Source organism: Lobosporangium transversale (genome assembly GCF_002105155.1).
Source record: "Lobosporangium transversale strain NRRL 3116 chromosome Unknown BCR41scaffold_42, whole genome shotgun sequence".
NCBI classification, from domain to species: domain Eukaryota; kingdom Fungi; phylum Mortierellomycota; class Mortierellomycetes; order Mortierellales; family Mortierellaceae; genus Lobosporangium; species Lobosporangium transversale.
The window spans coordinates 230,176-255,682 of NW_019029020.1; the positions used below are offsets into that span (position 1 = coordinate 230,176).

At 41.1% G+C, this 25,507-nt stretch overlaps 8 protein-coding genes across 8 annotated transcripts; 5 read left to right on the forward strand and 3 right to left on the reverse strand.

The window, feature by feature from the left end:
* The first annotated feature begins 14 nt into the window (after window positions 1-14).
* On the forward strand, window positions 15-2,856 carry BCR41DRAFT_326595 (phenylalanyl-tRNA synthetase beta chain). Its single transcript, XM_022021624.1, has 7 exons — window positions 15-214; window positions 351-406; window positions 516-616; window positions 727-859; window positions 1,029-1,537; window positions 1,666-2,453; window positions 2,565-2,856. The coding sequence occupies exons 1-7, from the start codon at window positions 157-159 to the stop codon at window positions 2,726-2,728; spliced, it is 1,809 nt and encodes a 602-aa protein (XP_021877941.1). The 5' UTR covers window positions 15-156; the 3' UTR covers window positions 2,729-2,856.
* Window positions 2,857-4,335: 1,479 nt separating this feature from the next.
* BCR41DRAFT_326597 (hypothetical protein) lies at window positions 4,336-8,221 on the reverse strand. The gene is made up of 7 exons (XM_022021625.1): window positions 7,754-8,221; window positions 6,995-7,651; window positions 6,690-6,901; window positions 6,501-6,589; window positions 5,879-6,403; window positions 5,691-5,772; window positions 4,336-5,552 (listed from the first exon to the last, which is right to left on the reverse strand). Exons 1-7 carry the CDS (start codon window positions 8,025-8,027, stop codon window positions 4,368-4,370), a joined length of 3,024 nt encoding a protein of 1,007 aa, XP_021877942.1. The 5' UTR covers window positions 8,028-8,221; the 3' UTR covers window positions 4,336-4,367.
* Window positions 8,222-8,891: 670 nt separating this feature from the next.
* On the forward strand, window positions 8,892-11,454 carry BCR41DRAFT_282873 (P-loop containing nucleoside triphosphate hydrolase protein; the record flags this gene model as incomplete). The annotated part of the gene is made up of 8 exons (XM_022020248.1): window positions 8,892-9,011; window positions 9,168-9,278; window positions 9,364-9,428; window positions 9,520-9,695; window positions 9,815-10,348; window positions 10,450-10,595; window positions 10,683-10,776; window positions 11,033-11,454. Coding segments are annotated over 8 exons (1,668 nt in total), but the record flags the coding sequence as incomplete, so codon positions are not given.
* A 1,397-nt stretch (window positions 11,455-12,851) lies between these two features.
* BCR41DRAFT_326604 (3',5'-bisphosphate nucleotidase) lies at window positions 12,852-15,224 on the forward strand. Its single transcript, XM_022021626.1, has 5 exons — window positions 12,852-12,966; window positions 13,214-13,345; window positions 13,472-13,650; window positions 14,200-14,448; window positions 14,605-15,224. The coding sequence occupies exons 1-5, from the start codon at window positions 12,960-12,962 to the stop codon at window positions 15,049-15,051; spliced, it is 1,014 nt and encodes a 337-aa protein (XP_021877944.1). The 5' UTR covers window positions 12,852-12,959; the 3' UTR covers window positions 15,052-15,224.
* A 434-nt stretch (window positions 15,225-15,658) lies between these two features.
* On the reverse strand, window positions 15,659-16,326 carry BCR41DRAFT_388972 (hypothetical protein; the record flags this gene model as incomplete). The annotated part of the gene is made up of 3 exons (XM_022028070.1): window positions 16,184-16,326; window positions 15,997-16,054; window positions 15,659-15,914 (listed from the first exon to the last, which is right to left on the reverse strand). The coding sequence occupies exons 1-3, from the start codon at window positions 16,224-16,226 to the stop codon at window positions 15,659-15,661; spliced, it is 357 nt and encodes a 118-aa protein (XP_021877945.1). The 5' UTR covers window positions 16,227-16,326.
* A 1,247-nt stretch (window positions 16,327-17,573) lies between these two features.
* On the forward strand, window positions 17,574-19,245 carry BCR41DRAFT_360320 (GDP-fucose protein O-fucosyltransferase-domain-containing protein). Its single transcript, XM_022025346.1, has one exon. The coding sequence runs from the start codon at window positions 17,653-17,655 to the stop codon at window positions 19,222-19,224; it is 1,572 nt and encodes a 523-aa protein (XP_021877946.1). The 5' UTR covers window positions 17,574-17,652; the 3' UTR covers window positions 19,225-19,245.
* A 368-nt stretch (window positions 19,246-19,613) lies between these two features.
* BCR41DRAFT_424870 (hypothetical protein) lies at window positions 19,614-21,415 on the forward strand. The gene is made up of 3 exons (XM_022030498.1): window positions 19,614-20,191; window positions 20,408-21,181; window positions 21,294-21,415. Exons 1-3 carry the CDS (start codon window positions 19,656-19,658, stop codon window positions 21,298-21,300), a joined length of 1,317 nt encoding a protein of 438 aa, XP_021877947.1. The 5' UTR covers window positions 19,614-19,655; the 3' UTR covers window positions 21,301-21,415.
* Window positions 21,416-21,531: 116 nt separating this feature from the next.
* BCR41DRAFT_360323 (small GTPase) lies at window positions 21,532-23,128 on the reverse strand. The gene is made up of 4 exons (XM_022025347.1): window positions 22,973-23,128; window positions 22,583-22,744; window positions 21,783-22,091; window positions 21,532-21,684 (listed from the first exon to the last, which is right to left on the reverse strand). The coding sequence occupies exons 1-4, from the start codon at window positions 23,007-23,009 to the stop codon at window positions 21,557-21,559; spliced, it is 636 nt and encodes a 211-aa protein (XP_021877948.1). The 5' UTR covers window positions 23,010-23,128; the 3' UTR covers window positions 21,532-21,556.
* Between the last annotated feature and the right edge of the window lie 2,379 nt (window positions 23,129-25,507).

Sequence of the window (25,507 nt, forward strand, 5' to 3'; positions counted from 1 at the left end):
CTTAAATGGACCGAAATGAACATTTGCAAAAGATCCTGACTCCTGCGTGAATCATTGATTTGGGGCAGTCAAAGATAAACACAAGTCCCTTTTAAAGTAAAGCCTAGGAGGGGAAATTCGTTTCTTGAACCCAATCCTCTCCATCTGTCATCTGCCATGCCAACCGTCAACGTCGACAAGGAGGAGCTCTACACCGCTCTCGGAAAAGAGTATAGTACGACAACATAATCCCATGGAGCAAAAAAAAAAAAAATAAAAATAAAAACTTTTTTTTGAACGAAGCAAATGTACAGCAATCAGGCCGTTGACCTCTTTTTTTTTTTTTTTTTTTTTTTTTTTTTTTTGGCTAGCTTTCGATGAGTTCCTGGACCTCTGCTTCAACTTTGGTATTGAACTCGAAGAGGATGTAAGCCAAAGTTTTTTTTACCGGAAGATCGTAATAATAGTAAATAATTACTGTGTCGTGGATATCAATTAATGTACATACTTGTTAATACTAATAAAAAAAAAATTAGACCTCTGCAAAAGAGATGGCTATCCGTGAGGTCGGTGCCCACAAAGTCGATGACAGTGTATCGGACAGGCCCATTCTGAAAATCGATATCCCTGCTAACCGGTAATAATTATGTTGTTGTTTTTTTTTTTTTGAGGCAGAACTTGTTCATAATGGAAAATGATATGAGACTTGTGTTTATTGACCCATACCTCTTTTTGCACTACGCTTAGTTATGACTTGCTATGCCACGAGGGCATTTCACGGTCCTTGTTAGTCTTCCAAGGCAAGTCCAGACCTCCAGTCTACAAGCTTGTTGATCCTCCTAACGGTCAGGCCCACCAAAAGCTGATTGTCAAGAAAGAGGTTCGTTGTGTATACCTGTTTTACTGAAGGATTGAATTTAAGATAATGAGCGTTGTACTAATGTTAAAGAATACTTAAGCAAGCAAAAAAAAAAAAAAAAAAAAAAAAAAAAAAGGGCTAATGTTTCAAATCCAATATTCTTTCTTTCCTCATTCTGTTGGGATCATAGACTGCACAAATTAGACCTTTCGCTGTCTGTGCTGTTCTCAGGGATATCAAATTCACAGATCTCAACTACAAAAACTTCATCGATCTACAGGATAAGCTTCACATGAACATCTGCAGGAAGCGTACACTGGTTTCAATGGGAACCCATGATCTCGACACGATCAAAGGTCCCTTCACTTATGAAGCACTGGCACCCAAGGATATTCAATTTGTGCCTCTGAATCAAGAGAAGAGCATGAATGGCGAGGAATTGATGTCTTTCTATGAATCTGATAAGCATTTGGGCAAGTTCTTGCATATCATCCGCGACTCGCCTGTTTACCCCATTATCTACGACTCAACCCGCCAGGTCTTGTCTTTGCCACCAATCATCAACAGCAACCACTCCAAGATTACGCTTGATACGAAGAATGTCTTCATTGAGGTCACAGCCACCGATCTTACCAAGGCCAAGATCGTCCTCAACACCATTGTTGCTATGTTCTCCGAGTATTGCGCCCAGCCTTTCACGTATGTGTGTACTTTTTTTTTTTTTTTTTTTTTTAAAGTGAAGACTTGTACAACCTGGTGTTAAGTGAGTGTGACTCATATTTCTAATCCCTCCGCATGCGGACACATGATCTTCATATTAAATTTAGTGTCGAGCCTGTTGAAGTGGTCTATGAGGATAACCGCCAGCCTCCTACTCTCACTCCCGATCTTTCATCTCGCACTACTTCTGCCAAGGTTGATTACATCAATAGCTGCACAGGATTGAAATTGAGCCCTGATGATATTTGTGATTTGCTCAACAAAATGTCCTTGGAAGCTACGCCTAGCAAGGAGGATGAAAATGAGATTGTAGTCCAGGTTCCAGTGACGCGCTCAGATATTCTTCATCAGTGCGACATTATGGAGGATGTTGCAATTGCCTATGGCTTTAACAACTTGCCTCACTCTGCACCTTCAGTCAGCACTGTTGGAAAGCCCTTTCCACTTAATAAGTTGGCAGATATTGCGCGTCTTGAATTGGCATTGGCTGGCTGGAGCGAGGTTAGCCCTTTGACGCTTTGCTCCCATGATGAGAATTTTGCTTTCTTGCGACAGAAGGATCCTGGTAATATCGCCGTGCGTTTGGCTCATCCCAAGACAATTGAATATCAGGTGGTGCGCACATCACTCTTGCCTGGTGTGTTGAAGACATTGAAAGAGAACAGGAAGCATTCATTGCCCATCAAAGTCTTTGAAGTTGGCGATACGGCTATTAAGGATGATAGCATGGAGCGTCGCTCACGTAACGTTCGTAAAGTCTGCGCTACTTACTCCAACACAACCAGCGGATTGGAGCAGATTCATGGACTGCTTGATCGTACTCTCCAGATGTTGCATGCTCAGCTCGTAGACAAGAACGGAACCGCCTCTGGTTATTGGGTCCAAGATTCTGACAGTAAGTATTTTTTTTTTTTTTTAATGTTATTTATTATTAATAATTAATTAATTAACAAAGCTGATTAACCACCTTCTCCTTACTTTATTTTTTTTATTTTTTTTCTTCCAGACCCAACGTACTTCCCTTCAAGATGTGCCGACATCTATCTCCGCCAGAAAGGAGAGACCAAAGTCATTGGAACACTTGGTATTCTCCATCCTGAAGTCTTGGAGAAGTTCGGTTTCAACTTCCCAACCTCTGCTTTTGAGTTTGAGCTCGAGCATTTCCTGTAAACTATCATAGAGGCAGCCTTGTAACATCGATCGATGTATAGAGTCTACCCACAGAGTGAAAGACAGATTTAAAATAAAGGATTTAAAAAGATAAAAATAAAAAATAAAAAGGCTATTGGATATTCAAGGAATTTAAGGATTGAATGATAAATACCAAAAAATAACCACAATAAAATGATGGGTTCATTGAATACACTAGAGCTTATTATTACGCGGCGGTAGTTGGTGCTGATATTATCAGACTGGCTTGAAGATCGCCAACATTAATTCTATCTATTCCAGCTGTCTGTCTTCACTTGTTGTTCGGCTTGATGGATTTGTTCAGCAGTTAATGAATAAAAAATTAGACGGGTGGCCCGTTGGCTTCGCTCACGATCGCACCAGTCTAGCGCTTTGCTCCATACGGCTCATTTACCTCGTTAGGTACCAACCCAACGCCTTTAAAGGCACTCATCTTAGATAGAATCACTGCAAGTAATAAAATTACACAACAACATCCCTTGATCTGTTGCAAGTCGAAGTTAGTTTAGATATTCATGGGCGGAGGAATGGTATTGCTCGAGCATACTATGATTGTTTCATTTACAAATTTGTGAAGGAAGAATCGGCACTGATAATATGGAAACCCCTCGCAGTCCTCGCTGCTATCATGATCGGCCTAAACTCCTCGGGCCGCATTTGAGATGACATATGCGCAAGGCACATCCCACCAATATTTCGGCACCAACTGTATCATGATCAAATACATCACGCATCTACGATAGTATTTTAACTGTGCTAGGACTGATTCCAGGAAATTGGTACGGTTGGTACGGTTGGTACGGTGGCAACGTGCACTAGTGGAAGATCTACGAATGCCAACAGCTCCATATCCTAACAATTTGACCTGATACTATTGTTGTTAGAGACAAAGACTTGAGTCCGCAATCGATTATTTAACAACCATTTTTAGATCAGTGTGGAGATTTGGCAACATTCCTCTAGCAAAATAGGAGCCTAATGGAAGTAATCACTTGGTGCTTTGTTTATCTTTGGAGGGAATGAAAATGGCAAAAACTGTCAGATGCGTAAAGGAGTAGAGGCAAGTGAATGGTGGTCATAGTGGTATCGTGATGATATAGCTTGAGGTGTGGGTTTTTGCTGATTTTTATTCTGCTAGTAGAAAATACAGGAAACCGGGTCTGGCCTGCACATGGGGTTGATGAAGGCTAAATAAGCAAATTTGCCCGTTTTATGCTCCGAGGGATAAACTTAGGGTAATAAAGCCCGAAAGAATGCCGAGATCTTTTAAAGAAGCCCCCTACTCACCATGTTTACCTTGGCCCTTTGCACCACTGGCTCGTGTCCCATACACTTCTTTTGGTTTTTTAATGCCCTGTTGGATATTCAGGTTATATGAACGATCTCGTTCGAAAGCCTGCGGGATATAGGATCGCTGCTGCTACCAGCCATCATCCCTTCACAAAAGGCTTCCGCCATGATACAGACGATACCCCTGGATTGACCCTGGCTCCACAGCAACATATCAATATATCAACTAAAGGCGTGCATTCGTGGTGGTAGAGAGAATGATTTTTTTATATTAATTTATTTTAAATAAAATCTTTGTCCTTTAGTGTCTAGCTCACATATTTCCAGTTTACTGCTTCGCCTTAAGCGCCTGCATGGTCTGGAACATGCCGTTGGAATATAGACTCCGCAGGACTCTCTCTTCTTTTATTCCCATCATCTCTTCGAAACTGGTCTGTGAAATCTGGATCCTGCCAGACATTTCACTTTCCAGTTGCCTCTGCAGTTGTTGCCGATGGGTGGGCTTTTGTATTTCTGGTCTTTGTCGTGGGACTAGACCTTTTTGTCGCGACCTTGGAGGCTGTTCAATTTCGCTATCGCTATCATCATCGTCAGAGGATAGCGATACTGAGGACAGGGTGCCTGTAAATGTTGCAGACGAATTGGAGGATATTGAAGATGCTCTTTTCCTCTTGATCCTAGGGCGGCTAGATTCAGACAAATTCTCGATGATATCATAGCTTTTAGCGGAGGCGATGTGCTGAAGTTTCCAGTCCACTTCAGATCTTGACCGCGAACTGGCGCGAGCCCTTTTTTCAGGGCGTCTAAGCTCGTCATCTGACCCTGTAATAGCGGCCGCTTTTGAACGTGGTCTTGGCCTCCTTCCGCCACGAGGTTCATCTTCACTAACCGCTTTTAGCCGCGGACGGCCTCGTCTCTCAATCCTTTCACCCATTGTTGGCTTTGAGCGCAGCCGACTTCCCCTATCTCCATTTGACTCGTCCTTAGTCGAGCGCTGTCGGCTCCTTTTTTTCCTGGAGGCATTCGCGTCCTCCTTTGAATTGCTTTCGTTATCATCCTGGCGAATCTTTTGCTGCAATTGCCGAGATGCCTTTCTGGCTCCACTGTTGTCTTCAATATTGAGATTTGACTCATATTCTTGATCTTCCATTGCAAATGATTTAATAATGTTGTCACAGATGCCCCCACGGTTGCGATCATCATCATCCGGTTGGGTAAACATTAAAGGGAATCGTTTGCGCGTCACTTCTACAGGCATTGACGCTATGTTTGGTGTCACTGCTCCTAAATCGACTGCAGTTGAAGAATGCACAGTAGTATTCTTTTTTTCACACCAATGACAATGGCAGTTGCCAGTACAGCGCGGACAGACCCAAGGCTCCTTCTTTGAGACTACATCGGCCCACAAAACATTGTCTCGCCTATACAGACATTTCTCGCATATAGGGGTATTACAGTCTGAACAATATGTATTTACAAATTTGGCGTTCCTGTTTCTACAGCGGTGACATATCTTAATAGAGAGACCATAAAGAATAATAATAAAAAATAAAATAAAAAAATAAAAAAATAAAAAAAAGATTTAGAGATTAGTAACTCGATGTAAAAAAAAAAAAAAAAAAAAAAAAAAAAAGAATAGAACTATGAATACCTTGAGTGCTTGCCTCAGCCGCTGCTGCCTCAAATATGCTACGGTAGTGAAGGAACAGCTCTTGTCCAGTGCTGGATTTATTCTAAACAAGCAGTCGGATGTCAGTATTATTAAATTGCTTCGTATCTCTTTTCAAAAAATAAAATAAAATAAAATAAAAAAACATCTCTGTACCATTCACTACATACCCATTGGCCCAAGCATCTATAATAGGGTCATGCCCAGAGCAGCCAGCTAGAACCTGTGACTGATTCCAGGCCTTAATCGCCTCGGTGTTAAGACGTTGGCAGGAAGATATCGAAAATGCCTCCACAAACTCCATCGATGTCGCTCTATGAATACATCCGCGTCCGAGGCTGTAACATCGTGTACAGATATCGTAGGCATCGCTATTATGTGTGCACTTCGAGCAATGAAACTGGCGATTCCATATATCCGTATTACAGAAATCGCATACTGCAGGCGCAGGATTTTGAAGTCTCCTTGGCTTTTTAAATTTGATGTCGATTGAGTGTTTTTTCGCCAAAAAGAACATGTCAACCCATTCATCTTCGACAATAGTTTGAAAAAGTTGCACAATATCCTTGAAAGATTGGCAGAACTGCTCTTTAGGCAACGGTAATTGGGTAGATTGGGATTTGAGTAGATCAGTCCAAGCTTCCAATGCGCCTTTGATGATAGTCCGAATCCTATATCCTTCCGGACGCCCTATCCTAATAGTGGGGAATAGAAGATGTCAAGATAAAGTTTAGACAAGGAAAGATGCACATGAACTGCGAATGAGTTTTTTTTTATAGCAACATTCCATACTCTCTGTATCGAGGTAAGACAACATTGACCGCGGCTTTTAGGCAGTTTGCAGTGAGTCTGTTCCATGACACCTTGATGGTAGCTTTACCCTATGGGCGAAACATTCAAAAGAAGTGCCACATTCAGTTCCATGGTATATGAGCATGATTCATTTATAAAACTAGAGCGATGGTAGAACAAGGGACGTACTAGGTTGACAACTTGATGGTAACCGAGTGAAGGAACCATAACAAAATCTCCTGCCTTTTGCTCGACTACAAAAATTGGGAAAGTTGCCTGGCGCAGTTGTTCCACGGATGCAAAGTAACTTTCATATTCCATCGTGTACCCAAAAGATCGCCATAGTTCCTCTGCTTTTTCCTTATCTTCTGCTCTAATCATGAACCATATAGCAGAAGAATCTAAAAAGTATAACAAAGCCACCGTTAATATACAGGGTCAAGTCCATCGTGTTTAGCAACAATATAGTGACAACTGCGAAGGCGATCTAATACCATCGTCTGCCCATGTCATGATGTTATGCCCAATGGCGCCGCACTGATCGATATGACAAGGTGTCCATGTCCCAGCTTGTCCAATGTAAATCATTAAATTCTCTGCTGCAACTTCCGGATTTAGCGTGTTCAAATCATTTTCGCGTAAATAACCTAGATGCTGCGGTAGGATATCTGCCATCAGAAATAAACGCCAGTCCTCAGGACAAGTCACATCCTTGGCGTACAAAAGGGAATTTTCTTTGGACTGTAATGATTTGGTGCCTTTGCTTGTTCTTTCATTTGTGGATGTGGCGCTAGCCATATTCAATCCAACGGATTTTGCTAAATTGGTGGCAACCGATACGTCACTCGTAGCGCATAATTTTGTCGATAGTGTCGTTGTCTTTGATGAAACAAATGATAAAAGCGAATCTATGCTCATATCGCCATTGACAACCGCCTCAGTCTGATCTGATTTATGTGTCTCCATGTCAGTATCCTTGTCAGATAACAACCCGATATCGCCACCAATCGATGTCTCATCCATATGCATAGGCTTTGGGAAGTTTGAGTTGCTTACACTCGAATTCAAACTCTCAGCGTGGACTGTTTGTATATACTCCAGCATGGACATTGAAACATCCTGTGCACAGTAAAGGTCACGACAAAGAATCACTATAAATATGCAAGACAATAACACTGTCTGGTTATTTTGATGCATGCATATGAGACAAGCAGCGAAAAAATATAAATCGTACGACTAGCGAGATATATTACCATTTTTGCCATAGGTGTCAGCAAGGTATGGAAACGTGAACAACTCTGCCCTCCACTTCGAGTGTTTGTGCCAATTCTCAAGAACAACTGGAGTGCCGCTTTCAACGACAATGGTTTCAACCTCATGTCTGATATCCACTCCTTCGTCTCTGACATCAACACGTTTAACAGGCACAAAAGGGAAACCTAAGGACATGATTTGCTGATAATCCATTGATTCTAAATCAATGCCGGACTGCATCTGGATGTCATTGTTGACTGCTTGTTGCATCATTCTTAAAAAAAAAAAGGGGGCAGCCTCTATATTAAAATGTTGTTGCTATTGTTGTTTTTATTGATATTCCAATGCTGAGAATACTAAGTATTTTTTTGACCAAGGCAAGTCCTCCACGTGTGTCGCAATGTCGAAGGAATAAGTGTGAAATGTGAAAGAGAATGAATTTAAAAGTAAGAGCGGTGGCAAATTTGTGAAATGTGAAAGAGAATGAATTTAAAAGCAAGAGCGGTGGCAAATTTAAACGTTTGACAGTTGACTTGTGACAGCTGTTCTGAAATCTAAATCCGCTTTTAACCCCTTAAGGTGTCTCACGTCGTAACTCGTAGGCCAAGCAAATCAATTTGTGCTTTTCATTTCATTCTTCAAGGCCACCATCATGAACAATAACAAACGAGGCATCAACATAAGTCTTGGAAGTGGATCCAACATTGGCAACAAGCCCAATCCTTTCGCTCGTGCTCAAGCTTCTTCCCAGCCACAGCCGCCTTCTGCTAAGGCGGCTTTAGGGTTCGAGGAAGACGGAGGCGACAGCGACGGCTCTGGACCTCCTAAACGGAAGCTAGTAAAATTGGATCACAATGTGGAAGATGAAAGGCACGGTTATCAATCTATCGCTCAGAGTAGACGGGGCGATGACGATGATGATGACGCATTTACAAAGTTAGCTACAAAAGTACATCCGACAGCACCTCCTAAAAAGATTCTCATAAATGAGGATGATGAAGACGATGCTTTTTCACGCCTCGAAGCAAAGAAGGGTACCCTTTTCTTTTGTTCCCAACCTTTTAAAAAAACATAATAATTGATTTATTTTATAAACTGAGGTTCTGATATCAACTACATTGTCGTTATTCCTAAGAAGTTGAAAAGAAGGAGCAGGAAATACAAGCCGAAGACGAAGAGGATGATCCATTAGATGCTTTCATGGCGGATATCGACACAAAGGTCAAGGAAGAAGCGGAAAAGCCTTCTGAAGAAAAGGTATCGTACGCCGCTCTTTCGATATCGGTGCATCTAGTTTAATTACCCTTGTATCTACACGAAACATGTTCTAAAGATCTCTTTGTCCCTCTCCATGTTCACTCAATTGTTTTTTAATCTGATTAAAAAAAAAAAAAAAAAAAAAAAAAAAAAAAGGTTCGTCGTGATGATATTGAAGACGAAGATTATATGGAAAGCTATATGAACCACTTGAAAAAGAAGGGAATTACCATAGGACAAGGTGGGCCTGTAATGGAACGAAACGAGGTGAGTCATTAAAAAGACCACTCTATTAATTTGCATTTGGTTACATGACTTGGTGGAACTAATGCATGACCATTCTTCGATCTAGGACGTCGACTCGGATGAAGAGGTCTATGCCACAGCCAGGGCAATCGACAATGCAGCAGAAGCACAGTATGTCTGGGAAACGACGTTAACGAGAGTGGTGACTGCAGGAGGGAGTCCATGGCAAACAGTTCAATTGATCTCGCTTCACACGCTTTAGATATGATCCAGACGATATGTCATATGATCCACAAGCCAAGAAAGAGATTACTCCTTTACCAAGAATGGATCACTCGAAACAGAACTACATCGAAATTGAAAAATGTTTTTACGAGGAACACGAGGACATTGCTAAGCTCTCTGAAGATCAAGTGAGACAAATTAGATTAGACCTCGGTAAGCGGATGGTTTGAAGGGTGGGGGGCTAGTCTTTTTTTTTTTTTTTTTTTTTTTAAATAATTATTTGACTTGGTACAAAGGCGTCGACTAAAACTGTTTCGATAATATTTAAAAAGATATGAGAGTATCCGGGGCTGATGTAGCCAAACCATGCATATCCTTTGCACACTTCGGGTTTGAGGAAGAACTTATGGAAACTATTCGACGAGCTGGATATTCAGAACCCAGTGGGATCCAGCGTCAAGCTATTCCTGTTGCTTTATCTGGACGCGACATTATTGGTATTGCAAAGACTGGATCTGGGAAGACTGCGGCATTTTTACTGCCTATGATTGTGCATATTATGGATCAAGCAGAGCTTGAAAAGGGAGATGGGCCAATTGGAGTCGTACTTGCGCCTACAAGAGAGCTTGCTGATCAAATTTATAGCGAAGCAAAGCGATTTGCCAAGGCTTATGGGCTACGCGTTGCGGTGGTCTACGGAGGTGCGAGTAAGCAGGACCAGTTCAAGACTCTACGATCTGGAGTTGAAATCGTGGTTGCAACGCCAGGCCGACTGATTGACATGATCAAAATCAAGGCGACAAATTTTAGGCGTACATCCTATTTGGTGCTGGATGAGGCTGATCGCGTTTTTGATCTTGGATTTGGTACGCTCGAGGGCTTTTCAAAAAGTGTAAGCTGATGACACCCTTCACCTAATTACTAACCAAAACTATGGGGGAATTTGGTTTTTATTTCCTCCTTGCAGAGCCTCAGGTCCGGTCCATCTGTGATAACATTCGTCCCGACCGCCAAACCCTACTTTTCAGCGCGACATTTCAAAAGCGTGTTGAGAAGTTGGCAAGAGAAGTAATGACTGATCCTGTGCGAATATCCATTGGGAATGTGGGCCAGGTACGAAAACACTGTGCTATTTGGAGGCACTACAACTTGATATTTCAACCATGTCTCTTTCTGACGTCTTATTTCGCAATTACATAGATCAATTCGGATGTTACTCAAGTAATTCAGATTCTAAAGGATGACACTCTCAAATGGAACTGGCTGATGGAACGTCTTCAGAATTTTGAAGCTTGTAAGTCGTCTACGGTCTGAATTGGATTCGGGTGATTATTGCATAGGCTAATTAAATGATTTCTCTTCAATGGACTAGCGGGAAGCGTCCTCATCTTTGTCTCAAGAAAGAATGGTGTGGTTGAGCTTACAGAGAACCTCAAGAAAGAAGGCGTCAAGTGTAAGTTCTTTGTAATTTTAGTCTTTGACCTAGCCGAAGGGGATTCACTCATGATGTACTTATTTTGTGCATCATTATAATCTCGGTAATCTTTTAGGCGAGTGCTTGCATGGTGATATGCTGCAACATGAACGTGACAAGGCTGTTCATGACTATAAAAACAAGCTTTTCCCAACCCTCATTGCTACTGATGTAGCTGCGCGTGGTTTGGATATTAAATCAATTCGCACGGTTATCAACTTTGATGTTGCAAGAGACATTGACTCCCATGTTCATCGAGTTGGTAGAACGGGGCGAGCAGGAGAAAAGGGAACAGCATATACACTCATTACAGAAAAAGATGACCGCTTTGCTGGAGATTTGGTCCGTAACCTGGAGGAGTTTGGCCAGACTGTTTCTCCTGATCTGATGAAGATTGCGATGCAGAACTCAAGATTCAGGAAATCTAGGCAGTTTATGGGAGGCCAGAGGGGTGAAAGAGGAAGTCGTGGGAGCCATGGTGGCAGAGGCCGTGGAGGCCATGGTGGGCGTGGGGGACGCGGAGGCGGACAAGGTGGACGATTCCATTCGTCCGACCAAAGCCAAGAGTACTCATACTCGTCATCTTCGAATACCACTCCACTCGGAGTCGATCGGCGTCACCAAAGCCACTCGTCAAGTGGAGCGCGACGTGAGTTTGCCTCTGGTGGCTCAGGCTATCGTATCTCTGGATTTCACAAGGCATCACGACCAGAGACAGGTGCCCAGGAGCCCGAACACACTACCGCAACTTTAAGTCCAGCGGTTAAAAGCGATCCATCTAGATTGTCGCCCAATATTTCGTCATACAACGTTAGGCCATCTCAGTCCCCTCCTGCACCACAGCGCTCAACGCAGCAAGGGCGGCAACTGCCTCAACAACCTCCACCTCCCCCACAACAAATACCTGGCTATGGACACCCGCCGCCACATCATCGACCACCGTACGGGCAGCATTCTACTCAAAATCAGCACCCTCCTCCTCCTCGACCTCCAGGATTTCCATATCAAGGTCATCCTCCACCCCCGCCTCCTCCAGGATATCCTTTCCATCCCCCGCCCCAGAATAATTTTAACAATCATCATAATCAACAACAACCACCTTTCCCTCCACCATCACATCTTTACCGCCCATCTCCACCACAATCTCATCCCCCACAGAACACTACACGACCTCCTCCAAATTATGACCGCAACAGACGGTATTAGGCTATGTATTTTTTTTTTTTTTTAAAAAAAAAAAAAAAAAAAAAAAAAAAAAGCTAATGAAAATATACGCTCATGGACTGTTTGATTTACTCTGTCCACTACTGTGGATTGCGCTTGAGCAATGCAGCTAAATTGATGATATGAAAGATTAGTAATAAAAGAAGTTTGGAACTAAGAGCATGAGAGAAGAGAAGCAAAGAAACAGATGACAAAGCAAGATGAAGATGAAAGAATCATCTATTAGAATGTTTGCTTATTTGTTTTGGACAATAGAAGGACGGTTAAGCACCACAAGTGTTTATTGACAGAAAGACTCGGAGCAGACAAAGAACTGTTTACATTTGATAAAAAAGAAAGATCGAAATGCAGGGGCACACGCAAATCGCATGGCGCGCGATAACGCCATTAGTGACTTGCAATCTTGTTTTGGAAAAATATGAACCCGCTCATTGGCAGTGAAGCGGGGCGCGGTATCTGAAGGTTACGGAGATGCATGTCCCTTCTATGAATTTTCACTGCGCGTTGTCACACAGACAAACAATACAATTCCCAATAGACTTGCCAAATCCATTTATGACATTCTCTCCACATTTCCTACACACGAACAAATATACTATACTCACTCATATACGTCTTCATCCAGACCCTCTATCCTCTCCCTTCCTCTACTTTTTTTTTTTTTTTTCTCCTTTTTTTTTCTTTACAACCTTCTTTCTCTCAATAGGACCCTCAAGCTCTTTTTTCTTTTTTTACTCTCCCTCTCTTTCTTTGGATTCATTTGCCATTTCGAGCACATCATGTCTGGTAAGAAGTTGTCCTTCTCGGAATGGGAATGTAATCTTTAGGACATGCATTTGGTTTGAATGCATACGGCTGACACAAGGAACTCAGTAGAAAGTTGGCAATATACCTTTTTATTTATATTTTCGGGATCCACCTTCTTTATACTGCATGATCAATCGATCAACAAAACATTGATCTGCTTCTAAAAATCCTTCAATGTTGTGGGATCCCCCACTTCTTGATCTGATCTTCCATTTCCGGTCCTTAGCACTCAAATTCGCCGCAGAGAGAGCTGTCGCTATTCACGCTGTCTTGACCGCAAGTAAGGTTTGTCAACGTGTCTTCACAAAGCTTGTCAATGGCGAAACCATCACCAAGAAGGATAAGTCTCCTGTTACTAGTAAGTTGTTCTTTCTATTTCTTTTTACCAGCAAGTCTTTTTTTTTTTTTTTTTTTTTTTTTTTTTTTCTTTTTCTACCGTTTACTGATCTAACTGATATTTTTATATTCATCCTACAATATGTAGTCGCGGATTTTAGTGCACAGGCAGTCATCAACACTTTCCTGCACAACTCCTTCCCAGCAGATCCAATCGTTGGTGAGGAGGATTCGAAAGATCTTAGGGGTGAAGAGGGTCGTCCAATGCGGGAAAAAGTCTTGGAACTTGCCAATTCTGGTCTTGATTCACCATTGACGGAAGAAACGGTATGTTGGACCGATCATCTTTATTTATTTTTATTTCTATTTGCTTCCGCGATCTGCATCATCCTTCCCATTCAGATCAATTCACAAAACTGGACCGACACATATGTCTGCTGGGCCTGATTTTTTGATGAACGTGATTGAGGCAAAGGCGAAGGATCCTACATACGAATAGACAGAACTTGTAGAGAACAGGACCTACCCTGTTGGTTGCAGGTTGGCAAAAAAAAAAAAAAAAAAAAAAAAAAAAAAGAGAGAGAGAAGGGGGAAACAAAGGAAGACTGCGACTGTTTAGTAATAATCTATTCCGACAATCAAGGTTAAAGTCATATCTAATTTCACCATTTGATTTGAGAATGATGAACTTTATGACAAAAAAAAAAAAAAAAGAAAGAAACACATTGATGAGGGTGAAGAAAAACATTGGTCAGGTTGTGCATACTTTAACGAAATACTTAGTAGATCGCTTGCAGTATGAACCATTATCCTGATCCACATGAATGTTTTTTTTTTTTTCTTTGTTTGTTCCTCGCGAAATTTCTTTGATTATAGCTCATCGAGGCGATAGATCGTGGCATGTATGCAGGTGGCGCTCATGGACGTATGTGGGCTTTGGATCCGATCGATGGCACAAAAGGATTTCTAAGAGGTGAACAATTCGCAGTATGCTTGGCGCTGATTGTTGATGGTCAAGTCGAACTTGGAGTGATGGGTTGCCCCAACCTTCCTGTCGATGTCAAAGATCAGAACGGTGAGAAGGGATGTCTCTTTATTACTGTGAAAGGGCAGGGTGCCTTCCAGGTATGTAGCCTTTGCTTCTATATTCTCACCCATTATTTTTTTGTTTGTTTGTTTTATCTGGTGTAGGACCTTCGTCCAAAGAACAATACGTTTTCTAATTTTTTTTTTTTTTTTTTTCGATTTTACAACTTTGTATCACTATTATGGGTTTTCTAGCGCAACTTTTCATCATTAACAGAGACCCCAATCTCCATGAGTGCGATTCAAAGCCTGAATGATGCCAGCTTCTGTGAAAGTGTTGAGAGTGGACATTCGAACCAGAGTGACTCTGCTCGGATTGCACATCTCCTCGGTATTACGAAACCTCCTGTACGCATGGACAGCCAGTGCAAGTACTCTACCTTAGCTCGTGGCGATGCTGAGGTCTACTTGAGGCTTCCTGTGAATGCAACATACGAAGAAAAGATTTGGGATCATGCTACAGGAAGTTTATTGGTTTCCGAGGCAGGTGGCATCGTATCAGACATTCATGGCAAGCCTTTGGATTTCTCAAAAGGCAGGACCTTGGCGACTAATTCGGGCGTAGTTGCTGCACATGCAAAGATCCATAACAAAGTCATTGAAGCCGTTCAAAAGGTGCTCTTTCCAGATGGAAAATTGTAATGCTCTTTCATGATGATAGGAAGCTGTTTTGATGATTAGGATGCAGGACGTTTAAAAACGAATGCGGCGCTGAATCCAGAGGACTGAGTGTGTTTAAGATTACTTTTTGCTTTTATACTACTTTTCACCACGATAATTGCTTTTGACTCCAATATAGAGTTGTTTTTTTTCTTATTTGTTCTATTGTTTGCATTAAAAAAAATATTAAAAAAAAAAAAATTGCCCTTAATTTAGGGCGGCATCAAAGGAAGCAAAAAAATAAAATTCAGAACGCGAGATCACGCGGGTGGAATGAAGGGTACACAAAGTCCCTTTTTTCTTCCTTTTGCAATGGCTTTTTTACTCACGCTTCCAAGCTGACATTTGAGAGCTGAGAATGGTGAACCACTTCCCTAACTTGTGTAAGGATGGAGTTACTCATTCTCATTTAGATACATCACATCAACCACATCAATTGTTGAGTTGGGGGAAACCATCTTTTTACTTTATAATGACTAAAATATAAAGACTAGGAGGAAGGATATGAATATAAAACTTGAAGCTTCATAAACTTGTTTAAAAAAAAAAAAAAAAAAAAAAAAAAAAAACGTTATAATGGTTTGGTTCTTTATTGTTGAACAGCAGCGCCAGACTTGGTGTGATTGTGAAGAACTGGCTGATGGACTTGGATGTTTTGGGTCTGCTTAAAGTTATTGTTCGGCTGGTGTTTAGGTTGGTTTTCCTGCATCCGGGCAAGACGCTCACCAGCCGCAAGACGAGTTTGCTTCTCGTATTCGAACCGCTCTAACTTCTCAAGCTCGCGCTCGTCCTCATTTGGGTGTTTCTTATCGGCATCCTTATCATTAGGTTTCCTCTCGTGTTCCCTAATAACCAACAAGAAACAAGAGGATAAGCAAATTAAAAATAAAAAAAAATAAAAAAAAAAATTTGGCAACAAAGACCTACTTCTTAACGACAGGAACAGTGTGGTCGTGTGCAGGGACTCGCATGCCTCCAACCTTGGCTGTTAAAAAAAAAATAATCATAATTGAATACCTTTACTCGTGAGCAAGGATGATTGTGTAAATATGCTTCAAACGACTGGAGAACAATATCAGGAAATTTTGTTAGGACTTTCTTGGTAATATCTTACTAGCAGCCTGGCGCCCAGCCTTGCTCTCGATTTCAACGTTCATAACGGTGTATTGTCTATATCAAATGTAGCTGGTTAAGTAAGTGAAAAAATCGATGAAGATAAAGGAAAAATGAAAAATGACTTTCAGGAGAGAAAAGAAATAAAAAAAAAAAAAAAAAAAAAAAAAAAAAGAGACTCTTTTAAGGGAAATGGGTGTTTCAAGTCATGAAAACCCAGTAATGTGAACTGAGGGCCTGATACAGCACAAAGATGTACATGTTGTATGATAAAATGCCTTGAAGTCACACGCACAACGCGACCTTTATGCTTGGACACTTGATGGATTTTGGAGTGGTCAAGGCGCAGGGGAAAACCTTATTATGTCACGTGAATTGCAGTCAGTTTCAGTGTGACATTTCTTCTAGATTTCTAGATTAAATATATTCATGTCATTAGTGCCTCCACGGTGCAGCTATTCACTAATGCTGGATTGTGTAACGGTAATATTAATGTAGTTTACAGAACATGAGGTTCAGTCATGTCTCCTGTAGAATGAAAATGCGTCATGGTTGTGAGAATACTGTGTTTCCCTTGTTTCAAGAAGAACTCCCCCTGCACAATGGAGAGATAAAATATATATATATTTGATGATGAGAATGAACAGATCTATGCTACCCGTTCAAACAATCTTTTGTGTCGGAAGCAAAACCATTATCTAGACATGGACCAGTGCCCTGTTCAATGAATTTTGATGTCTGGTCATCTCGAGCATGTGAGAAACAACGGACGATATACTCCTTCCTCCCTTGTAATAAACTACAATATAAACTAATATAAGTACATGTACTTTGTCAGGTAGACGCAAAAAAATGACGACTGTGTCTCTTCCTCACAAGTCAATTGCTTTATATTTCATTTATTTGTACACACAACGTAACGAACGATACAATAAATATGTTATACAGATTATAAAATAATAAAGGGGCTCTCAGCTGCGAAGAAGAACGAAAAGTGAGTGTAAAATCTAAAGAACAATTTCTATCTTTTGGAAACAGGGTGCAAGATCCGTCTGTAATAGACTACAAGGAATAACATTCACCAAAGGGATGAAAAATAGGTTAGCGCTAATCGTCAATAGCGCAATTGATAAGGGTATGCATCTCAGTTTGGTCTGGAACCCCGCTTCTTTGGCCTTTCCCTTTCGTTAAAAAAAGTCTGTTATTATTATTAGCCTAACTTTGCTGATTTGTTTTATTTCATATTTTACTTTGCTAACGTTGTTTGCATTTCCTATTTCATCATTCATTCATCATACTCCTTCTCTCCTTCTTCTCTCCTTCATCACCTCAGGCCAACACTTTTCATTCCTTTCATCATCATACTCCACCACATTCACACCATCCTCAATAAGAACAAAAAAAAAAAAGCAGTAGGAGATTAGTAAAAAAAAAAAAAAACTCCCCTCTACTTTTATTGTTTCCTAAAGGATGGCCTCTCCAAAACTCAGGCCAGCGTTGTTGCCACGTTATTCCTCTGGCACAGGGACAAACACAGCAGCAGCAGCAAGGCGGTACACTCAACGGCAGTTGATCATCTTGATATCGTTCGTACTCTTAATCACTTCAGGAACCATGCTCATCTTCCATGTCGTCACTGGCCCAATGTCTTCGTCCAAAAAGGCTGTCGGCTGCAGTACGGATGCAGAATTCTCCATTATTCGCTGGAGGCAGCCCATCAGGAGTACCGAGCACACCAATGACTTAAGCAGTGGTGTCAAGCTAGAGATGGAAGGCAACGTGTACAGTAACGGTAGAGACGCTGGCCGTCTCTCGAATAATGAAATGAATAATCAATCCTCCAATGACAACACACATGAACCCCCATCAAATCAAGGAACTAACCCAGACTCTAACAACGGCAGCTTGGAGAAACTTGCGCCTGAAGAAGGAGAGGATGATATAGAAGTTCCAGAAGAGGAAGAGGAAGTGGAGCCTCTGGTTCCTTTCCATGAGACGTTGGATCAAGACGACGGCGTTAAATACGTCACTTATCTCCCTTATGCTGGCATCACCAACCAATTTTATGGCATGCTCCGTGGTATGGAGGTCGCTAAGGCCTTGGGTAGAACGTTGATTATTCCGCCAATTACAGCATCCTCTCATGACAAGTCAAAGCAGAATCAGCCGTGGTCCAAGTTCCTTGATCTTGAGCGGTTTCAGGAGCTTACAGGGGCTAAAGTGATTGAGTTTCATAAACTCCGCGATGCAGAACAGACAAAGTATAATGAGATGGAATGCAAAATCACCTGTGGTTTTGGTTCGAAGCGCACAATTGATTTCACGGCTAAAGGCTTTTTAAAGCAGTGGAGCCTTAATGTCACTTTGACTCCACTCTCAATTGACGCCAACAAACTAGACACGATCACTCGGATTCTGGGAGCTTATCGCGATGACAAGTTTATTTGTATTTCCAACACCTACAAAATCAGTGTTGCTGACAAATCAGAGTGGGATCGCTTTGGTCAGCACTTGCACTTCACTAAGGAGCTAGAGGACTTTGTACAAAATTTCTTGGACACACATTTGGTCAAGCCTGAGCCTGTGTATGATCCAAAATCAAGGCAGGAGATTGTACCGACCCAAAAGTATATTGCAATCCATATACGTCGCGGAGATTTCGCTCAGTACTGCCGCGACAATTTTGCAGGGCCCAAGATGGTTCATTGCTTCCCAACAACCGAGGAGATTGCTCAGCGTGTAGACAAGATTCAGTCCAAATATAGCTCTACTGGATCATTGACGAACGTCATGCCTGTCTTCGTAGCAACGAATGAACGCCGACCCGAGGAATTGAAGAAGTTTGCAGATCTGGGTTGGACATACTTGGATCATGATCAGATGGGTACAGCTGAGAAATTGGGTGTCTTTGGTCCTATGATGGTTGATCAGGTCTTTATGGCGCATGCACAAGCATTGATTGGTATTCAAATGAGTACGTTTTCAAGAGTAGGAGCCTTACGACAGCGCGACTGGCACAATCGACAGGTCGAATATATGTAACTAGAAAAAAAAAAAAAAAAAGCCTCATTTATTTTACCCTCCGCCTTTTATTCTATTTTATCTACTTTCATACTTAAAAAAGCAACCATGTCAACTTTTGCTCTTAAAGGATAATGTAATAAATGTATACCATTTAAACAGAAGCAAATACTAGAAACATAGCATTAAAATTAAAGAAAACTAAATGCAGTTTGGGTACAATTACATCGACTTTTACATGGCGCCCTGCTGCGGGCACTGGAGTTATTGGACATGGAGGCCCTTAACTATCTTCCAGGAATGAGTTAGAAATACAAAAAGATATAAATGTATAGCTTTCTTCTCTCTTTTTCTTTCTCTTTCTCTTTCTCTTTCTCTTTCTCTCTCATATTTTTTTTTTTTTTTTTTTTTTTTTTTTTGTTAACCGAACTCACTTTATCCCACAATAAGCGATGTCTAACCAGACCAATACTACCAATGTCCCAGCGGCTCCCACGAATGCAAAGGCACCAAAGTGCCCTTTGCCTTATCGCCACGAAGACTTGATCCTCATCCATGCTACCGTTCCAGAGGTCATTCAACGGACCTGGACTAATAATATGGAGGAATGGGCTAAAGGTGTCCCAATGTCACAGTATCATGCTCGTGAACGACATCTCGCCAGCACTGCGTTCTCAAGCGATAATCGGCTGAAGACCTGGGTCCTAGTTCCCAAACCGGATACGGAGGTGACGACCGAGTATAAAGAATGGGCTGCGACTGAAGACCCTGAAAAGGGTGTTCGAGGTGGATTTGATCCTCAGGATGTGTCAGAAGCTAATTTGGATCGCATCATGGCTGCAGTTGAGACATATGAACGCCCAGGCATTATGGCAACTGTTGGTGAGACTGAAGATGGAGTGCTGAGGGATGTTAATTCTGTGAGTGTAGCTTCTGTGTATGGACCATCAAAGTTCCGCAATCATGGATATGGCAAGCTCATGATGAAGTAAGTTATCGAGTTGTCAGCGTATAGAGAGAGCAACAGAAACTGTATAGTATTAGGTGCAAAAGTAGAAGTGGAAAGATGAAAAGGCTTGTGAAATAGGAAAAGGCGATCAATGCTTTTCAAATATGGCAATCATCCCGGTTTCTATCTGTTTAAGCTTGCAGACTGAACGCCCACTGGTTTTTTTTTTTTTTTTTTTTTTTATGTACCACATAGGCTCCTCTGGAAGAAAATTGAGAATATGGGCGCAGGTTTCTCGTTCCTGTACTCGGATCTTGGCAAGCAGTTCTATACCAACTTTGGTTGGACAGCTCGCCTCTCCTCAGAGATTGTTATCCCGCCTTCATTAACACTTCCAGAGTCTGCCCCCGCCTCTCAGTCTCAGGTAGCGCTTGAGCCTATTGTAACTGAGGAAGAGCTCCTTCCATTCACCGAAAATGACACCCGTCTGCTGCGCCAGACTCTCAAGGAAAAAGTCCAACAGAAGCAGAAAGAGATTGAACAAAATACCTCCAATGGCAATACAACGTTTGTGGCCATCCTCCCGGAAATTCGCTGTATCGAGTGGCTTCATGCACGTGCATGGTTTTATGCGAAGGAGATCAGGAAGTTTGAAGAGAAGAATCCTAAAATTTCAATCAACAAAGAATTGACATATGGTATCCATGTCTCTGGTAAAAACGATCAGTTCGTGTTATGGCATCATGATTTCACAGACGATAATTTGTTTATCCTACGCTGGCGCATTGATGGTGCGTCCAGCAAAGAAGAGTCAGATGCGATTGCTCTAGCATTTGTTGCAGCGGCTCAGAAGGAGGCCAAAAAGTGGAACATTTCCAAGATTGTTTACTGGAACGGAGATGTTGCTCTAGCAGAACTGCTGGGTCTAGAAGTCCAGCATCGTAATCACTCGATCTGTAGCTTAGGTTTGGTTAATTCTGATCAGGACGAATCGAGCATTGAATGGATTTTGAACGAGAAGTATTCCTGGTAAGATTTAGTTTTTTTGCTACTGTGCTTTTTCAGATAGCCTTCCGCTCTCTTAGATAAATCCCTTGAGTCTGTTGCTGAATGAATACTTCACTCCTTTACCTCTGCATAGGTGTTGAAATGGGTCCAAAGCCATACGACTGCTTTTTTTTTAGTGATACTATGATCCTGAAGAAATAATAATTGTTGAGACTAGGAAAAGAATAAACTATTAAATCAGTCGCGTTTTATTTCAAATTAAGCATTGAAGCAATATGATGCACGGAATAGATGAGTTAAAAAAAAAAAAAAAAAAAAAAAAAGTAAGTGATCAAAGTTGGCTAGTTTCAACTACTTTTTTTTTTTTTTTTTCTGTTTCTATATACTTCATTAGCTCTAACAGCATCCTCCGGCGGCAGCACCATCTCCTGAATGAGGTGTAACATTGATAGTCTCGCCTCCAGTAGGCCTGATCACATCCCCAGAGTTCTCCAGTGCCTTGTTGGAAACAATGCGGTAAATTTCTAGAAGAGAAATTATTAGAGTTACATGGTCAGATATGACGCAACTTTGGAATGTAAGAATATACATGATGGTTATCATGATTTTTTTTTATTCTTACCTGTCAAAATCCGCTGGAAGGACAACTCAACGTTACTAGCATCCAAGGCCGAGGTTTCAATGAACGAGAGGCCATTATCAGCTGCAAATTGCTTTGCTTCATCCGTAGGGACTGCGCGCAAGTGTCTCAAATCACTCTTGTTACCCACTAGCATGATTACAATGTTAGTATCGGCATGATCGCGCAGTTCCTTTAGCCAACGACCCACATTCTCGTATGTAGTATGCTTGGCAATATCATACACTAACAAGGCACCAACTGCACCGCGGTAGTATGCAGATGTGATAGCTCGGTAACGCTCCTGCCCAGCTATGAAGTGATTGTTTAAGCATAGAATAGAGAGCACATTAGCTTAAATACTCCAATCTCCAAAAAGCGGAGCAAGTAACAAGCTTTTTTTAAAAAATAAAATGAAATAAAATAAAATAAAAATAAAAAATAAAAAATAAAAAAGCTTTGGGACTGGGGAATCTCATGCACCCTGTCCACTCCTTGATTTCAACAACGTTGTATGGAAAAAAACGATGGAAGAAAACTCTATTTTTCCCCCTTCCCCCCCAAACAAGAGCTCCATTGTGGACGAAGGCCTGTATTGTTTGCTGACGAACGTCTCAATACTCCGTTGATAAGTGCAAAAATAAGGCAGATTCACGATGCTAGAAGGGTGGAATCACCAAACACTGTGCAAACTTTCTTTCTTGACTCGCCACCCCCTACACCCAATATGATTCTAACGTCCCATTTTCTGTCCAGTAGACATCCAAGAATAGATTCCACACTCTATGGGATGAAAGACTTACCAGTATCCCAAATCTGTGCCTTGATCGTCTTTGAGTCAACTTGGATACTTCTTGTTGTGAACTCAACTCCAATGGTTGACTTTGATTCCAGGTTGAACTCGTTCCTTGTGAAACGCGAGACCAGGTTAGACTTTCCGACTCCAGAATCACCAATCAAGACAACTATTCATTATGAATGATAGAAATATGGATGTCAAAACTTGATTTATACAAGGGGAACTGTAGGTCTAACTTTTTTTAATGAAGGATCCATGAGATGGAGTCTTTCATCTGAGCTCCAGGCGATGATTTATTTTCTACATCTCGCGTGGCAGCACAGCTCATCATCTAGTACATGGTACAAGATCCAAGTGCTCAGAGAAAGAGAAAGGAGAAAGATGTGAGCCTTACCTTTGAAGAGGTAATCGTATTCGTCATCTTTGCTCATGATGATGGTTGTGCTGCTGAAAAGTGTGAGTAATTTGGTATATGTCTGGGATATAATATGCGGAAAGTGAAGTGCAGAAGATAGAAGACGGAATAAAATGGGATAAAAGGAAAGAAGAAGAAAAAAAAAAAAAAAAAAAAAAAAAGTAGTGGAGGCGAGTAATAAAAAACTGTATGACGGCAAAGCAAGGGGGGATAGAGAACAGAGAAACATGCCTTTCTTGCTCGCTCGGTATGACGGGATCCCGTACTATAGCCATGAATGGACGGAAACAGGAATTTTTTTAACTCCCATACATCTCTCTCTTAATCTGCTAATCTTTTTTCAAACTTCACCTCCTTTCTGAAAGACACTCATACGCATGGAATATCCATGCCTGTGGAACCATCAACTGTTTTCGTTATTTGCACGCGTCCTCAGTTATGCTGTGCCTGTATTGTTGTTTGCAAAAGCATGAACCCCATTTCATTCAAATACAATACTTCATGAGTTATTTGGAGCGCATAATTTCACAGGATATTTACAATGCCCTTTTTAAAACGTAGAAACTTGATAGAACATGGCTGTGGGTATCTAAATGCTAAAGTCTAGTCTGAAAACTTTGGGATGATTGATGAAGCGAAAGAACAGTTGCAACCGAGTGGCGTAAAATAAATAAAAATCACGTTCCAAGAGACAATGGGAATGGACCGCCCGCCACCAATTTTACTCAGGACAGACAGGAATATCACACGGCATACAATAACATGTGCTCATTTGATCAACCCCTTTTAAATATTTTCAGGTCCCTTTCATACAATTGACATAGGATTTTGTCTTCAACCACTTTTACCTTCATCTCCACACCACATCCTTCTTCCCCGGCCTAAAGAATCCCGCAAAGCGGATTCAAGGTTTTAAGCGCATGTGCGTTTGTATTTGTTAATAATATTTGTGTGCACAGAATAATATTCGGATCATTTCCTTGAAAAATATTTACAGATCCTCTTGAATATAGTAGAGAGAAAAATATATGCATGGTTAGTTCAAGAGTTGCAAACAGATAAGCTCCTACTGTGGTATTTGGTAGCTGATCAAATGTGGTTTCTTTTTTTTTTTTTTTTTTTTTTTTTTGAAAACCCATGGCGTTATTGTCGGTATAAAAAAAAAGCTAAGGTGGAGAGTAACAAAAACAAGGGAAATTTTACTTCGACGCATTCGACCTTTGCAGAACCTTCGGCACTGTTAGTCAACGCTATCCCTATTCATTTCTCGCTTTTGTTCCTCTGCACCTCATTGCCGATCTGGGAGAAGGAGAAAATAAGAAGGGCGGATGAATGTGTCAAACGGAAAACAAACCATTAGCATTGAATACGCCATAAAATTACAGTGAGCATGAGGATGCATTGCATCCCTTTGTAGTGTGAATAGCGTCCGTTGCCTTTACCCAACATGTAAAACCCATTTTGGCGCTTTTTTTCGTCTGTCTTTATCTGTGGAAGATGTGGTCAGGCCATACTAGGCCTTTGATGTATTGTTTTGGATGCATGCATACATTTACGCGCCTATTTTTTTTTCCTTCTCTCTTGCAATCTTTCTATTTTCACGACCAAACACACCAAAAAAAAAAAAAAAAAAAAAAAAACGGAGTATGATGTGAATATCATGCAAAAAACCACGATTACATCCACATCTGTTTATGTATTTCAAATGTCGCAAAAACAATCGATTTTCCAGCTCTGGTTACCGATCCTCCCGACATCTCTGTGATGAATGAAATGATCATTGGTCATACGTGCTTTTGTCTGTGTGTTTGTGCGTATGTTTTTTTTTTTTTTTTTTTTTTTTTTTTTTGCTTCTGCCAACTTTAACATGTATTAAACCTCTTGTTTTCATAAGACCTGAACGCCATTTTACTGTGAACTTTGGGCTCCGGTCATTTTGAAGTGGGGAGATGGTACTACGGATAATTTGCTTTTTTTTTTTTTTTTTTTTTGGAGCCTCCTGCAACAGATTTCGTCGAGACGCAATGAAGAATGAGCAGAAATCTCAGAATGAGAATTAGAATCCACATGGCGGAATTACCATTCTGTCCTACATCTATGCTTGCTGTGTGTATAGTTTATTTGTGGGTGTTAACATCTCAAAATACCCCCTTGTTTGTTCATCCTGAGTCCCTGCTTTGTACGTCCACCCTTTTTTGTCTTGCAATAACCATTCATAACTCTAAATGTCTCTCATCAGACGCGTATGCTCACAGTAGAAAGTAATATGTGTTTGCACGCTTGTTACATTTGGACTTTGACAAACATAAAAGCATGCATCGCTGAATCAATAAACAAAAATACTGGCGCTTAAGAAAATGGAATATAAAAAGCACAGGTTCTGTTCGCGTCATGAAGCATTTAATAACCTTCCATGCAACTCAAGATGGAATACAAAGTACGATTCCTCCTAAACATCTTGCCTACATTACATGCATTACACACTTGTCAAATATAACAAATACACACCTTAAA

Coding starts and splice junctions, on each gene's coding strand:
- BCR41DRAFT_360323 (XM_022025347.1), bottom strand. CDS start 23,009: ATGAGCAAAGATGACGAATACGATTACCTCTTCAAAG. Junction 22,745..22,972: donor ATACGATTACCTCTTCAAAG/GTAAGGCTCACA, acceptor CATAATGAATAG/TTGTCTTGATTGGTGATTCT. Junction 21,685..21,782: donor CTTCCAGCGGATTTTGACAG/GTAAGAATAAAA, acceptor TTTCTCTTCTAG/AAATTTACCGCATTGTTTCC.
- BCR41DRAFT_326597 (XM_022021625.1), bottom strand. CDS start 8,027: ATGATGCAACAAGCAGTCAACAATGACATCCAGATGCAGTCCGGCATT. Junction 7,652..7,753: donor TGACACCTATGGCAAAAATG/GTAATATATCTC, acceptor GCATATTTATAG/TGATTCTTTGTCGTGACCTT. Junction 6,590..6,689: donor ACCATCAAGTTGTCAACCTA/GTACGTCCCTTG, acceptor TTTCGCCCATAG/GGTAAAGCTACCATCAAGGT.
- BCR41DRAFT_326595 (XM_022021624.1), top strand. CDS start 157: ATGCCAACCGTCAACGTCGACAAGGAGGAGCTCTACACCGCTCTCGGA. Junction 215..350: donor CGCTCTCGGAAAAGAGTATA/GTACGACAACAT, acceptor TTTTTTGGCTAG/CTTTCGATGAGTTCCTGGAC. Junction 2,454..2,564: donor TTGGGTCCAAGATTCTGACA/GTAAGTATTTTT, acceptor TTTTTCTTCCAG/ACCCAACGTACTTCCCTTCA.
- BCR41DRAFT_424870 (XM_022030498.1), top strand. CDS start 19,656: ATGTCTAACCAGACCAATACTACCAATGTCCCAGCGGCTCCCACGAAT. Junction 20,192..20,407: donor TATGGCAAGCTCATGATGAA/GTAAGTTATCGA, acceptor TGTACCACATAG/GCTCCTCTGGAAGAAAATTG.
- BCR41DRAFT_326604 (XM_022021626.1), top strand. Junction 13,651..14,199: donor CACCATTGACGGAAGAAACG/GTATGTTGGACC, acceptor CTTTGATTATAG/CTCATCGAGGCGATAGATCG. Junction 14,449..14,604: donor AAGGGCAGGGTGCCTTCCAG/GTATGTAGCCTT, acceptor TGGGTTTTCTAG/CGCAACTTTTCATCATTAAC.
- BCR41DRAFT_360320 (XM_022025346.1), top strand. CDS start 17,653: ATGGCCTCTCCAAAACTCAGGCCAGCGTTGTTGCCACGTTATTCCTCT.